At 45.0% G+C, this 16,976-nt stretch overlaps 1 protein-coding gene across 1 annotated transcript in view; it reads left to right on the top strand.

Moving 5' to 3' along the window:
* Positions 1-16,071, top strand: part of PDGFRB (platelet derived growth factor receptor beta) — a 105,715-nt gene extending 89,644 nt beyond the window's left edge. Inside the window, exons 16-23 of the mRNA XM_084839150.1 lie at positions 638-804; positions 2,501-2,610; positions 5,718-5,840; positions 11,193-11,304; positions 11,740-11,839; positions 11,947-12,052; positions 14,260-14,504; positions 14,973-16,071. Of these exons, the coding sequence (XP_084695276.1) occupies positions 638-804; positions 2,501-2,610; positions 5,718-5,840; positions 11,193-11,304; positions 11,740-11,839; positions 11,947-12,052; positions 14,260-14,504; positions 14,973-15,087 (1,078 nt within the window). The 3' untranslated portion in view covers positions 15,088-16,071. The remainder of the gene's footprint in view (positions 1-637; positions 805-2,500; positions 2,611-5,717; positions 5,841-11,192; positions 11,305-11,739; positions 11,840-11,946; positions 12,053-14,259; positions 14,505-14,972) is intronic.
* The last annotated feature ends 905 nt before the right edge of the window (positions 16,072-16,976 follow it).

The following is a 16,976-nucleotide window of genomic DNA, read 5'->3' as shown; positions in this document are numbered from 1 at the left end:
GTTATCCCTGTCAAGATGGGAGAGTAGCTGGGCCGCCAGCCGAAGCTGATAGAAGGCACTCCGTGCCACTGAGGCCACCTGAGCCTCAAGTGACAGAGATGGTTGTAAGAGAACCCCCAAGCTACGAACCTGCTCCTTCAAAGGGGGTGCAACTCCATCCAGAACAGGCTGATGTTCTGTTGAACATCATTCCATCCCATGTATGCATATGCCACTGCATAAATTACTGAAAATGTGCAAGATGTCTAATATAAATGAGGCATTTGTTTGATGTGCTTCTGATATTCAGGCATTTTGATGCTGAATTTTGCATTTTGAACACCGGCCATGTATATGTGTGTAATATCCAATGTTCTATATGTAGTACCCATTATCTCATATGCTGGGATCAACACACCTAACCCAAGTTTAAGCAGGCTCTTGTATATGGCTACTTGGCCCTAGATAGGAAATTCTCTTCTGTCAAAAGATTCATTTGTGCTGCACTTTGAGCAGCTTAGGACATTGTAACCAAGCAGGGAGAGAGGGAGCACAATTGCTCTGTGCTTCCTGCTTTTTATCTGAAGCTTCTCTTCTTTGGCGTAGACCAGTCCTAATGCGGCAAACAGGTCATCTGAATAAACCTCCCTCTTTGCAGCCATACTTCTTTATCTGTGGAAAGTGATGGGGGCTACATGGACATGAGTAAGGATGAGTCGTTGGATTATGTGCCCATGTCAGACATGAAGGGTGAAATCAAGTATGTGGACATTGATTCCTCCAACTATGGTACTCCCTATGAGCTGGACAGCTATTCACCATCAGGTAAGCCTTACCTGGTAAGGGAGCTCACAGGAATGCAGTATGCATGAGTGTCCTATATCAATTTGTAAGGGTTCTATTGCCTCACCAGCCAATGTGGAGAAGTGAAGATTTTGTTTTTGTCATTATTTCATGCAGGGGTGCAAAACCTTTTCCAGGTTGGGGCTACACTGGGTTTTGAGTGACCTAACACAATCCATGTGCCAAAAGGGGTGTGTGTCCGGAGCTATTATTTTCCTTTTAGCTATTTATATTCCGTTATTTTACTTTCCCTCAAAGATTTGTTCCACCTACACTTTGCCCCTCCCCATTTTTTAATTTAATGTATTTATTCCAATTTAATATTTTCAATTGCTTTCTGATTTACATTGCTCCCCCTCCACCATCCCCTCCGAAGTAAGTGAATGCTTTCCTTTACCCCTTACTTTTGAAAAGTGTACTCCGGTCACTCTCCTGTCAGACTCAAGAGCAGCAGCAGATTCAGATGACAGGAGTCATAGAGCCCTTCCATAGAGACCGGCTCCTAGAGCTTTCCTAGAAGCAGGCAGCATTGAAACTCTGCATCATTGGAGGAGGTGGTGGTGATCAGCAGTGGAGGACGGGGGTGAGCTGCAGTGGGAAGGGGCCAACTTGTCAGTGGCAGGGTGGCAGGACCAGGGAGAAGTCAGCAGCACAGAGAAATCAGACATGGCAGGGGTGGCAGGACAGGGGAGAAATTGGCGGTGGCAGTGCTGTTAAACTGGTGGCGGTGGCAGCAGTGGGGCAGTGAAACTGGTGGTGGCAGTGGTGGGGAGGGAGGCATGGATTGTGCACCCCTGATTTAAAGGATCTACCATTGTCAGGTGAAGCAAACCTCTAAGTCTTTCCTCCTGAGATCTCTTTGCCTTACATTCTAGCATGGCAAGACCTTTATAGTGTGTGGAGTTAGATGAATGTTGTATCTGTGTGTCAGGATTTCCCTTATGACCTGGATCCCCTGAGCAACTCTTTAAGGATATTTTGCCTCCTTAAGAATCCCACCTTCCTTCTTTCCAATAACGTGGGATTTAGGCTATAGACCCGGGGTGATTAGCACTTCAAACACTGGGTTTAAACACAACAGTTTACTGGTAAATTAAAGCAAGCAAATCACAACTAAAGGTATTTACACAATAGAGCTGAGTGATATAAAAGGCCTTAAGAGAAAATAAACATTGCAAAAAGCAAGTTCCTTTACCCTAGCTATACTTAGACTTCTTCAGGCTGCTTCTTCCTGCTCCTTCTTCAGGCTCTAGTCTCCCTGACTCTGCTCTTGCTGGCTCTCTCACTCTCTTTTTATACCCTCCTTCCGCCAAACCAAAAGCACTGCCTCAAACCTGAAGAAATGAAACTTAACTGGGGAAATGAAAATGAAACTTAACCGAGGAAATAAAACTACCCCTCTCAGGGATACCCCCTCCCAATAAAGAACCCCAGGCCTCTAAGCCTGACCTTCTTTCACTTTGCCTTTGTAGGCCTGAAACCTTCACAATCTGTAACGTATCTTTAAGCGGGATGGCCATTTGTCAGGGATGCTCCAGCTGCACCCTGCAGTGCAGACCCTGCATTGAGCAGGGAGGGGGTGGGACTAGATAATCTCTGAGGTCTTTCCAACTCTATGATTTGGAAACCAAATAATAAATATTGTGTGTGTGTGTGTGTGTCTGCTCTATGTTCTCAGCTTCTGAAAAGGTGACACTGATAAATGAGTCTCCTCTCCTCAGCTACGCAGATCTTGTTGGAATTAGTTTCCAAGTGGCCAATGGAATGGAGTTCCTAGCTTCCAAAAATGTAAATATATTTGTGTATTCAGAATTATGTAATTATATCTAGGGATGACTGGCTTCAAAGGAGAAGGTGTTGTTTGTTTTGTGCTTGCTTGCGGAAAAATTAAGACACTGAAGGAGGTGGAGGAAGACAAGGGTGATTCAGTAGTTTTTCTTACAAGTGTAGACAGGACCTTTGATTCATGTGTTATTCGACACTGGTATATTGCTCTTTAGACATTAGTGCTTCTTTCTTCCTCAGAACAGGCACTATTTACCTAGTCATCCCAGTGTGTAGACCAAAGCATTCTGTGAAGCAAGAAGACGATATATTGTTGCATTATAATAAGTTATCTCTTCAAGATTTTAATGCTGCGGTTTTCAGTCCCTCATTGAAGACATCGCAGATCATTACATAGATAACATTGGAAAACTGGATAATATTTCCCAGTGGAGGCCCATGGCTCCAATTTCAGTGGGGCTGTGAATCCATTCTGGGTTTTAGTCCGAAGCAGCCAGAACTCTAAAGGAGCTATCCAAGGTGCTCAACCCTATCCCCAAGCTAGGTTCAGCATTTTGGATAGCTCCTTTAGAGTTTGTCTGGTTCTGACTGGAACCCAGAATGGATTGATGCACAGCCCCACGGAAATTGGAGCCACCAACTTCCACAGATCTTCCCTTAATCTTAATCACAGGCTGACGTTGAGATGCCATAAAAAATGCTGCTGGCGGAACTATTCCTGAAAGCAGCATTCCTCCAGGCTGATGGAGTGCCTTCCCAGTTCTGTTATAGCACCTGTCTCCAAGCTGGTGCCCTCCAGCCTTCTTGGACTACAACTCCCAGCATGCCCCAGCCAGCCATAGTGGCTAGAGCATGCTGCAGTTGTATTCCAACACAGCTAGCGGATATCAGTTTGGAGAAGGCAGTTTGGAGAAGGCTTAGCAGAGACAGCTAAGGCTATGTGATTAAAAAAACTAAAACTTCTGAATCAAGGTCACCCACATTCTGGGCCAAGAAAACCTTGATTTTGTGACTGGTGTGCATTTTGCAAATTAACAAATGTACACATATATTGCACAGCTTATTTTGGCTCCAGTCATCATGGGGGGAGGCAAAACACGGATGCAACCACAGCAATCCCACCTCCTGACCACAGCAAATACTACCCTGGTTACTTACCGGCTTCTGCAGTTTCCATACACTTTGAAGATGTTCTGTGAAACTTAGATGGCTAGAAACATACCTTTAAAAAATGAAAAGAAGGAAAGCGGAAGTTTTCATGGTTATTAATTTCATACCCAATCTGAATTTATGTGCTTGTGCTGCACAGTCATGAACTATACACAGGCTGAGCACATGGTACTGGGCTGCCTATTAGACAAGGTAAGTTAGTTTTGCAGCAGAGTTGCAAAACAGTATTTGTCGCCACAAACTAATCCAATTGCCATGTCACAGGGCCAACTTTGGGCGCAGTAAATCCCCCAGTGGTATTGCAGTGATGCCGTGTCATTCTTGATCATTGTTGAGACATCCTTTCACAGATGCTAATAACTGTGGGGAAAGGAAACATGGTAAAAGCGGTAAACATTTGAGCAGACAAAGTCACCACTAGGAGTTACCACATGGGAGGCCTGTGGTTGTTTTCCAGGATGCCTTCCACAAGGTACAGTTGTTCTGACTATGTGTCCAATACAGACACCGCAGGTGGTTATAAGCACTGCAGAATAAACATATTGTTGGAAAGAAGTTCTAGCTTAAGGCTGAATGTCTCTTATTAGGAAGTGGACATACATAAAAGAAGAGAACAAGTGAAATGGCCAGAGGATTCTGTGCAAGAAAGGTGTGATCCCTCAAGAAAAGTTCTGTCCAGCAGTGAACTCAGAAGCTCCAAAAAGCACAGAGGCTCGAGATAACATGGAGATAATTCCATAATGTTAGATTCCCAGGCTGTGTACGCTGCTCATTTCTTTGGAACCTTGGCCATAACATGTTTCCATGGCATGACATGTGAGGGAGCTCATTTCCCCTGTTTTCCTGTTCCCTGATTCCTAATTGCAACTGCTTGCCCCGTGTACCAAGCAAGGCAAAGGAGTGGTGAAAATTGTCTAGCCTAGATCTCAAGCATGGTCTAGTCCAGGGGTAGGTAATGTCATACCCGCAGCTGCCAATGTGTCCCCAGACACCTTTCTTGGCCCTCACCAAGGTGTCTGACCCTCCCACTTTTTTTAATTAACCATGTTCTTACTGGCAGCTGGGAACATCTCTAAGCATGGGGCTCAGTGACATTCTGAAATGAAGACAGCAGGTGGCTGTAGGCCAGTGCTTTCCTCTGCAGCACATCCAGCCAAGAAAAAGAAGGGGGGAAAGGAAAAGGGACTGAAAACTGTGGGTTCAGAGGAATTGTTTTGTATGTTGTGGCTCAGACCCCACCACTGTCTTGTATGCAGTTGTTCAGGCAGGTTATTTGTTCTTTGTGACTAGTTACGCCTCCTATGGCAGTCATTTTGTGTTGGTGCCCACAACAGTTTTGCAAATAGCCAGATATGCCCACAGGCCCAAAAACATTGCCTACCTTTGCTTTTAATAAAGGGCATGTTACAAAAAGTTCTTGAATGATGGCCCTCCACTTTTCGTCCCTCTTTGAAAAGGACTTCATATTTGTGGGTGTGGATATGCACATTTTTCACGCAATTTTAAACCAGCTCTAAACCAAACCTGCTTTGAGCAATAGATCACTGTGGTAGTCATTTTAAAAGTAAAACGTATGCATGTCTCCTGCAGCCGTTGCTGATTGCACATCTAGGGTCTTGTTTCAGCTTTTGTAGGGTATAGCCTGAAGCATTACAACACTCTGCAAAAGTGAAGGCTACAGCATGACAGGAGAGAAAAAAATGAATGTGTGAATACAGGCAATAGCAATTCTGCAGTAGCGCCTCCAAGTCTCTGTAAAGCCATGGTCTGAACAAAGCCTCTGCGCACTCAATTACAGCTTCACACAGACTTCTTTTGAGGCTTTGCTCTGAAGAAGCATGCTGTAGAATACAGTCAGACTTTGAGGGGGAAACGCTGACGCAAATGCACAATGGCATGTTACATTGTTATACACGGCATGTTTTTTTCCTGTCCCACAGTGCGTTCACCGAGACCTGGCTGCAAGAAATGTACTGATCTGTGAAGGGAAGCTGGTGAAGATCTGTGACTTTGGCCTAGCTAGAGACATCATGCGGGATTCAAATTACATCTCCAAAGGCAATGTGAGTAGCAAGGTTCCCAGGCCTCTTTGTATATCTTTGCCTACACAGGAAGAGAGACAGAGTGAGAAATGCTTAAAGCTTTATACCTGGAATTTGGAAGCTAGGTCCCAAATGGGAAGACGAACGGCATGAGGAGCAATCCCCTTGTTATCTCTGGTTATTGTTACTTATTATTACATTTACATAACCAACATTTTTCTTTTTGCAAGGAACCCAAGGTGGTTTACATGGTCCTCCTCTCCATTTTATCCTCACAACAACAACGCTGTGAGGTAGGTTAGGCTGAGAGTCAGTGACTGGCCCAAGGTCACCCAGGGAGCTTCATGGCCTGAGTAGGGACTAGAGCCCAGATCTCCTGAGTCCCAGTCTAATACTCCACCCACTACACCACACTGCCTCTCTACAGTTCAGAGATAACAAGGGGATTCCAATTGGGAAGGGAAGCCATGCACTCAGCCAGGCAGTTGCAGGAGCTCCTTCATTCCTGCATTTTTGTTCCCTGTCTGGCTGAGTGCCTCCCAACTGGGATGATGAGAGGTGCATGAAGGAGGTGACTGGCCAACTCAGCATCCTCGCTTTCCATCCGTTGAATCTGTGCACCAGAATCCTCTTCCTAGTTCTAAATGCAAGGCTGTGGATGCATCCTCTCCAGTTAAGGATTCCTCAGTTCCTTTACCCTGACAGTTGAAACTAGAGATGTACGAGAATTTTTGCTTGCAAAACATGTAAGCACGGCCCATTTGAAGCCTCGGGTGCCGGCATGTCAGCTGAAAATATTCACAAATCATCAAACACGTGTTCACCTCCATCATGTTCCCGATTCCCAGTTCAATTTGTGCAAATTTCCTAATTTGCACAGGTTTCCTCAGTAGACTGAATCAGCCCTGCTTTCATGGAGATTTCACAAATTTGGGGAGATTTACACAAATCTCCCATTCAGTTGCTGCTCTGTGTGCATTTCCCATTTGCACAGAGCGAACAGTGATTGCAAGCACAAATGGGGACCAGGCACAAGCCGAGCAACAAGATGATGCTCGGAGAATCCTGGCAATCTTGAATGTCACTCGCTCACCTCTCCCTAATCAAAACTGCTCTGGCCTCCACCTTCCTTCTCCGACTCTGCCCTTTAGAGGCTCAGCTCTGCAGTGGCTGGCATGCCGTTCCAATCTCTGTGCATCTACTCTTAGCTAGGATGCCCACTGTAGAAGTCTGTTAGTTCAGGGTCCCTGATCTCTCTCACAGCATAGGGCCCGCATTGGTTTTGCTACATTTATACCTGCATCAGAGCCCTCAGTGACCTGAGGTCAATAGCAGACGCCTTCACAATAGCTTATGCATTTCCTCTGTTCGTTCTAATTCCATGAGTCATCTGAAATATACTAGACAGCAGGACTCTTTGCATCCTAATAGGCCCATGCTGGTCTCACCAAGCTTTGTTTCTCACACTCTGGTCTTCTTCCCATCTGGTGAAATATGCAAGGCAGTAGGATGGGGAGGAGACAGTTGCCTCTGCCGCTCCTCCTGCCCTGCACTGGATGATCAGAAGTCTCCGAGTTCGGGGGCTTCTGATCATTGAGGGAACAATCCTATCGATTGCACCTAACACACTTTAGCATAGGATTGCATCTTATGTGTTTTAACAACCAAATAATCCCAAGGTGCATGCCCCTTGGTTCCCTTGGTATACATGCCAAGTTTCGGGTGTCTAGGTTTCATGGTCTTGGTGCTATGGTGGTGATAGACACACATCCTCTTGTTATTATTTAGAAGGACTAAATAACTCTGCAGGTCCCATTATGTGCATGTGTGTGTGTATGTCATATAAAAGTGATTTTTAAATAAAATTAAAATAAATAAAAATATAACCCCCAGAATAAGTAGTGCCCTGGTCTGCTGACTCCATGCTACATCAGGTCTATGGCTGTACCTACAGTTTACACTAAAGATGTTTCTGCAAAACAGCAACACAGTCATCCTTCAGCCATCATTAAGCATGACGCATTAGACCTGCAAGCACTGGGAGACGTGAAGTGTGGCTGAGCTGTTCCCAATGTTCCTTCACCTGATCATCTCCTACTCACACTTCCTCGCCAGTGAATCCTCTATTGTCTGATAAGCAGGACTGTACAGAACCTACAAAGAAGAAGAAAGCAGACTTGCTTACCAGTACTGTTGTTCTTTGGGTATTCTGTATACAGCCCGCCCTCTATCCCCACAGTAGGTGACTGTGCAAGAGTCATTAGCTGACTTTACAGAGGATGTCCTTAGGCCATGCTCTCTGTGACAGTTAATGGATGGAATGGAGCAAGAAGGTGCTGGTTTCTGCCTTCTCAGCCCAGGTACGGAATGCTATTGTACTGTGGACGGGGCAGTGGAAGAGTGCTCCTAATTGTCCAGAACTTTCTAGAACATCCTGACTGTATCTACATGGGCACATTCCTTTATGTGGGGTTCCACAGAATGCCCACTGAAACAGTTACAGGTAGGCAACTGTGTTTTCCCCTCTTTGATATTCCAGCCTTTGAGAATTTATATCATCTCTTCAGATGATATCTTGCACAAATACAAAATTCCCTTATACGTGAGACTCAAAGCGCTCTGTACTATATGAGTGTTTTGTGACCAGTCATGCTCACCGTGGCAACCATTTCATGAATGGGCAAGTGCCACCATGGCAACCACTTTGTAAGAGGACCCATGACACTCCCTCAGATTGCCCAACGTGCCCACCAGCCCCAAAAGGGTGGGGACCCCTGCTCTACCGCTAAAGCCCCAGGTTGATTATTCTCTCTTGAACCAATGGTGCATATGCACAAGCTGAGGCTTTCTAGCCAAGGTGAGTCATTGTGCAGGGCTGGGAATAGAACCCACGTCTCTGAATCTCCCTTACCAGTCACTCACCCTGATAAATGGGAAATGAAACCCTCTGGCCCTTCGCAACCCTTCCTGGCAATTATTTTTTGAGGCTGGTTACGCAAAGGGTGCAGAGGGATGGCGGTAGGGAAGCAGCACACAAACTGCTAGAGAGAAAACCAGAACCACGCTGGTTTCATGTGCCACACATAAGTGTGAGCTGGGGCCTGGGGAGACAAACACAGGAAATGAGGATAGCAAGAGAGGATAGCCTCTTTTCAGGGCTCCGATGCTCATCAGACTTGGTCTTTTCTATCAGATACCGTGTCTGTCTTATTCATTCCAGTACAGACTAAGGAAGTGTTTCTAAATAGTGCGCTTGGATTATTAGAATCTTACGAACCCCTTTCATGTACTATGCACACAATGAGGGTTCCATGCATGGAAGGGGCAGTGATGGGATGTTGCTGGCCCCACCCCTGACATTGCATGGGCCTCAGTCTGGCCCCACCTCCCAATGTCCAAACATTGAGCATGGACGTCTGAGCAGGGGAATCCTACACACGCAGACCTCTGTGTGGGGAGCTGGCAGGGAAGCCTACATGCATAGAGGTCCTTGTGTGCAACCTTCCCTTGGTCAGACATCCATGCTCAGCGTGTGGCTGTCAGAGGGTGGGCCAAGGAGCGGTGCAACGTTGTAGGGAGGCACTGGTGCAGCTGGGGCTGGACCTGAGGGCCAAAGTCAGGGTTCCACAGCCCAGAAGACCCTCAAATGGCCACGGAGAGAGCGGCAGGTAACGAGGGCAGCAGAAGCAAACTCCATTTTATGCCTATAGTCCTGACAGTGCTAGGATTTTAGTGCGTTTAAAAATGTAAAACTGCACGTACCTGGAGTATTTATCTTTTAAATCAGGGATGGCAAACAGATTCATTGTTGTTCCTACATATCAGGAATGTAAAAGCAATTGTAAAGTGTGGAATGGTGGCTGGGAGGGGAGATGAGAAATGTTACTTGTGTGTCAGGGATGCTTTAAACTGGATTCCTGCAATGAGCAGGGGGTTGTACTCAATGGCTTAACTCTATGATTCTGTGAAGTAATACACATGGCTGTTTAAATGGGGGGGTTAAGATCAATCCAGAGTCTAAAATTACCTAGCTGTACCCCTGGGGTAGGGCCCACAGCGCAGCCCATGGGGGGTTTCCAAGTGATTGTGACCAACCAGTACAGTCCTTTTTGCTCCCCTGAAACACGGTAAAGATACCCGCTGAGACTTTTTTTTCTCCCCTTCTTCCTGAAATCCCTCTAAATCTATTCATCCTGCCCCTCACATGGCCCACACTTTGTCACTAATACTCAAAGTCCCGCTGCTGCACAGAGCCCTCCATGCCCTGCCTCGCCATTTCCCCAGCGCCCTCCCTACTCCTTATTTGGCGAACCGTCTCTCCCTGCCTCAGTCTCTTCTCGCTCTGTCGCTGTTATTAGGAATAGTCTGCTGGCCTGGTCCAACGGTAGGGGGTTCGTGTACTAATCAAGCATTTTCTTTCTGTAAACATTCATGGTAAAGTAAAGCTTCTGTGCTTCAGCTGTCAGCTTCTGGAGCTAGCTTCCCTGTTTTGCCAACACACCATGTAAGGCGCTTCTGCAAAAGATCCCTATGTTTCCGGGATTGTTGGGTACACGTGTAGACATGCAAGTTTGCGTAGACATGTGAATGAGGACATTTGGTAACACACCCCTGGCAGGAGAGGGCTGCTCATTTAATAACATTCAAGCAAAGCCTTAAATCCCAAATCTATGGGGTAGGTCAGAGGTTGGCAGCCTGTGGCCTTCAGCCTAATTTCATACAGCTCTTGGCCTAATTTCAAAGTCTTCTAAAAGTGATAGTCCAGACCTCTGGCAAGAGTCATCTGTTCCTTCCTTGGCAGCCCACTGGGCAAGGAGGAAGAAGGAGGGAGAGAAAACAGGGGGTGTCCTGTCCATTTTGGGCTCTGCTCCCGCCCACCACTGGCTTCAGCCCCGCATACCACCAGGATGCAGCCCCCAACAGATTATCCCTGAGGGAAATCAGCCCTCGACAGATTACCCCCGAGGGAATGCAGCCCTCAACAGAAAAAAAAAAGCTTCCCACCCCTAGGAAACAGAACTACCTTCTTATTTAAGTTTGATAAAGGGCCCTCTTCCAGGTCAGAATTTAGTAACTTCTATTCCCTATATTAGATGACCTAGGCTGGTGGGAATGACGACAGGACCAGGAAGGTCCTGGGGAAGTTTCAGCTCACTTCAATGTTGACTGAATTACATTTTGCTTTCATGTTGAACAAGTTACAATTTATGTTCATAGATGGAAATTGCCTCCCTGATTAGGATTCCTGGCACCTCTTCCCATGCTACAAACTAGATTCCATAAGTCACAGGGAAGAAGTTCGTTGTTGCCAAAGAGATGACAATTCATGGCAGATCACCTGAAAAATGCTGCTACTGTGTCTTTTCCTCACAGACCTTCTTGCCTTTGAAATGGATGGCACCTGAGAGCATCTTCAACAACCTCTACACTACCTTGAGTGATGTGTGGTCCTTTGGGATCCTTCTCTGGGAAATATTCACCCTCGGTAAGTAGCATGGGTCAACATCATCCAGCCTTCTTTGAATAGATCCTACTTTTCAGATGTCCTATGTACAAATGAAAGCAATGTGTGTGGCACTCCATAATCTGCATGAAGAAAGCCTCTCTCCCTGTTAATAATCTACATAAAGAAAAAAAAGAAAACAGTCGACATGAATAATCTAGATGAAGAAAAATTCCCCTTTCGTTTCTTCCCCAATGTAAGTATTTTCATCGCAGTATTTTCAGACTCAGTTCTGAGTCTTCTGTTTCTCAGACTGGGAGGGGCCGCCAACAATAGCCATTTACCATTGCCACTGCTATACTGGAAATGAGAAAGAGATTGGAACAGAAAATGGGTGGCCGTGGTGGCATTCACATGAAGTACAAGGAAGTTTCCCCACTACCCTTTTTGCTTGATCTCCTTTTTTTTTATTCCTAGGTGGGACTCCATATCCTGAACTGCCTATGAACGAGCAATTCTACAATGCCATTAAACATGGCTATCGGATGTCCAAGCCTACCCATGCGTCCAGTGATATGTGAGTATTAACAGATTATGTCTGACTTTCTCACACTGGAAAGGGCGATCCTTTCTCCCAGTGCAGCATTTCCCAACCCAGCCTTTTCCCCTTTCATGTCTTTCCAGCTATGAAATCATGCAAAAATGCTGGGAGGAGAAATTTGAGATCCGACCTTCTTTCTCTCAGTTGGTGGTACTCATGGGGAATCTGCTAGAAGACAGCTATAAGAAGGTAAGACATTGCTGGGCAGCCTGAGAGGAGAAAGGAGAAGCCTTACCCAACCTGGAGCTTTCCAGGTGTGTTGGATTGGCCATGCTTGCTGGGAATGATGGAAGTGGAAGTCCAACATATCTGGAGGGCACCAGGCTGAGGGAGGCTGGTACAGGAGAATGTCCCTCTTCCAAAACCAAGTAGAGTTAACAACAGGGGAGGCTGATGGCCCCAGTTTTGGTGGAACGGAGATTCCATTCTGGGTTTTAGTTGCAACCAGCCAGAAGTCTAATGGTGCTGGACCCCTATCCCCAAAATGGGTCTAGCACCTTGGAGAGCTCCTTTAGACTTCTGGCTGATTTTGAGTAAAACCCAGAATGGAATATCTGTGCTCCACTGAAATTGGAGACACCAGCCTCCCCTCATTAATAACTGTGGGTGTGTGCAACAGATGGGAGGGACATAGGTCTGAGAGTTTGATTACCTCCAGATTCATGGGATATTGGGTCATTACTTAGGGAAAGCGGGACCATCCATCACTGTCCTGGTATGCAATTCCAGACCTAGATCAAGCTTTCTTCATTGACTTATGCTTTCAAGAAGGTGCAGCTGTGAGGTGCTTAGCACTACACCAAAGGCATGCTGTTAGAATCCCTTCAAATTTTTCCATAAACCTTTGCCACTTTACACAAGCAGCTAATATCGGGGTTCAACACCCAAGCAGTTTATCTCCTTGGCAAAAATCATGCCATAATTATAACCTGTAAATGGGGTCTTATTTTCCTGCTTTGTTAGATTAAACCAGCAAGTACAAATTGTTAGACCAGCCTTCCCCAGCTTGATGTTTTGGACTTCAATTCCCATCATCCCTGACCAATGGCCATGCTAGACACTAGGAACAGTATTAAAAGTGTAATGCCTCTCTGCAAATCTGTGAAGTAAATGCCTTCCCTGTTCCCATATAAGCCTCCCTGTGCATTGAAGTCATCTCTGGAGCAATCTGAAGGCAGGTGGGAATTGGTCATAGGATCTTCTTAGTGGTGGCACTCTGCTTATTAAAATCCCATGTCCAGGGACACTTACTGGGCTCCCACATTGTCGTCTTTTGGTCCCCAGGTGAAGATGTTTATTCTTCTAGGCTTTGAATTTTAACAAAATTAATTTTAGCTGCTGCTGTGGTTTTTATTGTGATTCTTTCTTTTCATTTTTATGGCTGAAGGGCAGCATTAAAATTTCTAACATAAAGAAACAAAATTGCTTTTAAAGATAAAACTTGGAATTTACAAACTAGCCCTATACAAATACACAGAGACTATTAAGTTGTGTTGGGACCTCAAATAGCCAGTCAGTCTGCTCATGATCATCAAATAATATGATAAAAATTAAGAAGGAAAGGGAAAACGTTGAGATGGAAGCAATGGCTACCAACTGAATGAATCAGACTGGAACTAAGAACGGCATTGTAGCCCCAGTTTAAATCTTGCTTTATTAGACAAACATCTAAATTTAACTGTTTTTCCTCAAAAAGTCCCTCAAATTTTGAGAGGCACACTACATACAAAGAACCTTTTCTCTTTTCATTCACGTTTGATCTGAAGCTGGTAACACCAATGGTAACAAACTGTAGCTGCATGTCAAAAAAAATGGCTTACATTGGCTTACATCCTAAAACAGGTGAAAACACTTGAAAACAGTCTGTCTATCTTTACATTCTGCATGCTAGGTTGTGTTTTAAAACTGACAGTGAATCCTATACATCCCTACTCAGAAGTAAGTCCCATTGATTTCAATTATGCTTATATCTATGGAAATGGATATAGGATTACAGCTTTATAGCCTGCATTTGGTTGTTATATGTTGTTGTTTTTATTATTCAATGAACTAATAATAGTAGTTATAATAAGTAGTTATAAGTTATAATAGTAGTTATAATAAGAAGTAATGTTACTTCTTAAACCCCAGTTGTATATATCTCCTTGGAAATACGTCCCATTGATTTTCAGTAGACCTTAGTTCTATTTAGGATTGCAACTTTAATCTATTAAAGGTTATAACACCATTCAAGATCAACAGAACCAATAACAATTCAGTATCATAATATTTACTAAACTACCAAGATCTTGTCCCTGTGTAAGACTGAGAGGGCTCATGCCATGTGCAGGAATGTTACATTTAGCCTTGATGCACTCACAATCCCTCTCTGTTCTATTTGCCTTATATGAGAGCAGAAGTATCAACAGGTCAATGAGGAATTCTTGAAAAGCGATCACCCTGCTGTTGTCCGCACAAGGCCCAGGAATGCAGGGCTCTACAACTCCAGGTCCACTGCTGATGATAGTGCCAGTTCGAGCTCTGTCCTCTATACAGCTGTGGAGCAGACTGGACTGGACAATGATTATATCATTCCTTTGCCTGACCCTAAACCAGAAGGCATCAATGACAACCTTCAGGAGGCCTCCAGCAGTCGGGCAAGGTTGGCATCTCCTTCATTCTTTCTCCCACTATGACATTATTCAGTCCCAAATGCCAATCTTTGTGATATCTGAAAACATACTTTGCATACCCCATAGGCATGTGAAATGATGAAGAGCAGAAAAGTCCAGTGAATATGCAATATGACAGGGAACTAAAGTGAATCTGACGAGGAATGGCCACAGCTTTGGGAACCTCCTCTTTTTTTACCTCAGGAATATATTCATGAAATAGCTCTTCAAAGACGTCAGCTAGTGTTTTATATACATTTACTTCACTGTGGAGACAGGGATGTGACTTTCTCGAGCTTCTCAGGAAGTTATGGCAGGCTTTTTAAGCAGAACTTGTTTCAGAGATCAAAATGGCGGCTCTTCTCATTGCGCGTGGCAGTCAGCTATGTCTCTCATGAATTGACTCCTGCTAAGAGCTGAAACTTAACTCTCTTTCTCTTTCCCTTTCTATCTGTTAGTTCTACACTGAATGAAGCAAACACTTCATCTACCATATCCTGTGACGGTCCACTAGCCTCTCAGCAGGAAGAACAAGGAGCACCAGAACTAAAGACAGACTGCCAGGGGTCCTAGAGCTGTGTGTGTGTGCGTGTGTGTGTGGAGGGGGGACCTGCGGGCACGTGTGGCAGTGCTGGGCTATTCCAATGAAAACTAGTACATCCCTCTCCTTCAGCCCTACAGTGCCATTGCAGCTTGCCCTTCCTTCCTCTTCAGCTCAAAGCAGAACCTAGGAATTGTAACATGGAAGAGACTTTTCTACGGCCAAGAGTACATCTATACCCACCAGTAAGATTGCAGACAAAACCAACTCCGTTGAAGTCCGAGTCACATGGTTGTTTATGTGGCTCCCCACACTTCTTAACTGGGGCTACTTTCATCCCATCACCTAATGCAGTCTTCCTTCTCCGTTCATGTTCCCCTCTGCTAACCTAGAATATCATGAGGCTGTGTGTGGAATCTCACCCTTCGTTTACCAGCTGCACCACCTTATTGCAGGACAGGGAGAAATGTATGGGTAAAAGTAGCCTCTTCTCCCCACAGTAAAACTTGCCTGCATTGTATCAAGCAAAAGACAAACTCTCCAGGGCTTCCCTTGGGGAGTACCTTCACCTGTTTCACTTTGTATTTTTGCAAGTTTATTTTTGAGATCAATAGCTGTTCATTATCAAATCACACCTTTTAAAACCTGTCCTGAAAGTGTGGATGAGGGATGGATGGGTGGTCAGATGGACCCTGGGCATTTTGTAAAAGCTGACTAATGAGCCATAGAGAAGTGATCTGCCCACAATTTCAGCCAGTTTTGAAACACTGAATGGATTCTCCATTCTCCATTCAGAGCAGTATTATGATGATGGATTCTCCATTCAGATGAATGGATTCTCCATTCAGAGCAGTATTATGATGATGACCAACGGAAGAGCAAGTCCTGGCATTTGAGTTTGATTCTGCTCTTCTTTTCCTGGGTTCTCCAGTGCTTTTGCTATAGGGCCAGCACCACAAGAATGATGCTACAATATTACAGGCACCACGGATTAAAGGTACTCAGAGATATCAAGCATCTGCACTTGTCTAAGCTAGACCTAATGGGGCATCTTTATTGCGCAAGGGCATACAGCGCAAACGGAGGCTGACAGCTAACAACTCTGCTGTGGCAACAGCAGGACATTCCATTGGCACATGTGTCTGGGGCAAGCACATTAGGGGTGGGGCTTGCGTGTTGGGCCTCTTTCCCCTCCCCAGATTAGCCCTTTCACATTGCAGGCAAACGCCTGCCTGAGGCTCTAACGCTATGTGAAATGTGCCACTACATTTCATGTACCTGTGTTGTTGTTTTAAAAAAGGAATTGTTACATGGGTGGGGAAATCGGGAATGGGAACATGAGGAGGAAGATAATTCTTCCCCATCTCCCACGCAGTCCTGATGAAAATTGTTCTCCTCCACACCAGTGTGTTTTTCAATCCATTTACTGTCCACCCCCTTTTCTATTAGGCATCTGCACCTACCACCACCACCACCCTACTCCCAGCATTGCATTTGCTCTTTTTTTGAGCCATTGCCAATATTTCTTTATACATTTTGATTAAGAATAGCAATAGAGACTGGGAATGTTTTCAAAAGAACATGCCGCTTAAAAGGAACAGTATTACAGTAGTCAGAAAGGATCTCCTATAAATCATGGCCAGTGCAGGGTTGATTTCCAGTCTGTAAGACACCTCCTTTGCAATCAGCCTTTGAAGTTACACTGTGAATAGCAATTGTTTTCCTAGCTAGTCACTCACCTAACTGGCTGTGTTGCCTATAGAAATTACCTACAGTCCTTCAGCTTTCAGGCAGCAATATCATAAGATCTCTTGGGCAAGGGGGTAAGACCACTGCACCATGCTTTTTGAGCGCCTTGCATCATAGTAACTAACTACACCATGTTCCTATATCCCTAAACATTGCCCATATTATGGTAATA

The sequence above is a fragment of the Heloderma suspectum genome, chromosome 2 (genome assembly GCF_057233095.1).
Source record: "Heloderma suspectum isolate Gila_16-S chromosome 2, 16-S_ref, whole genome shotgun sequence".
NCBI lineage: Eukaryota > Metazoa > Chordata > Lepidosauria > Squamata > Helodermatidae > Heloderma > Heloderma suspectum.
Note: the sequence above shows the minus strand (reverse complement) of the source record. Positions and strands in the feature narration are given on the sequence as shown.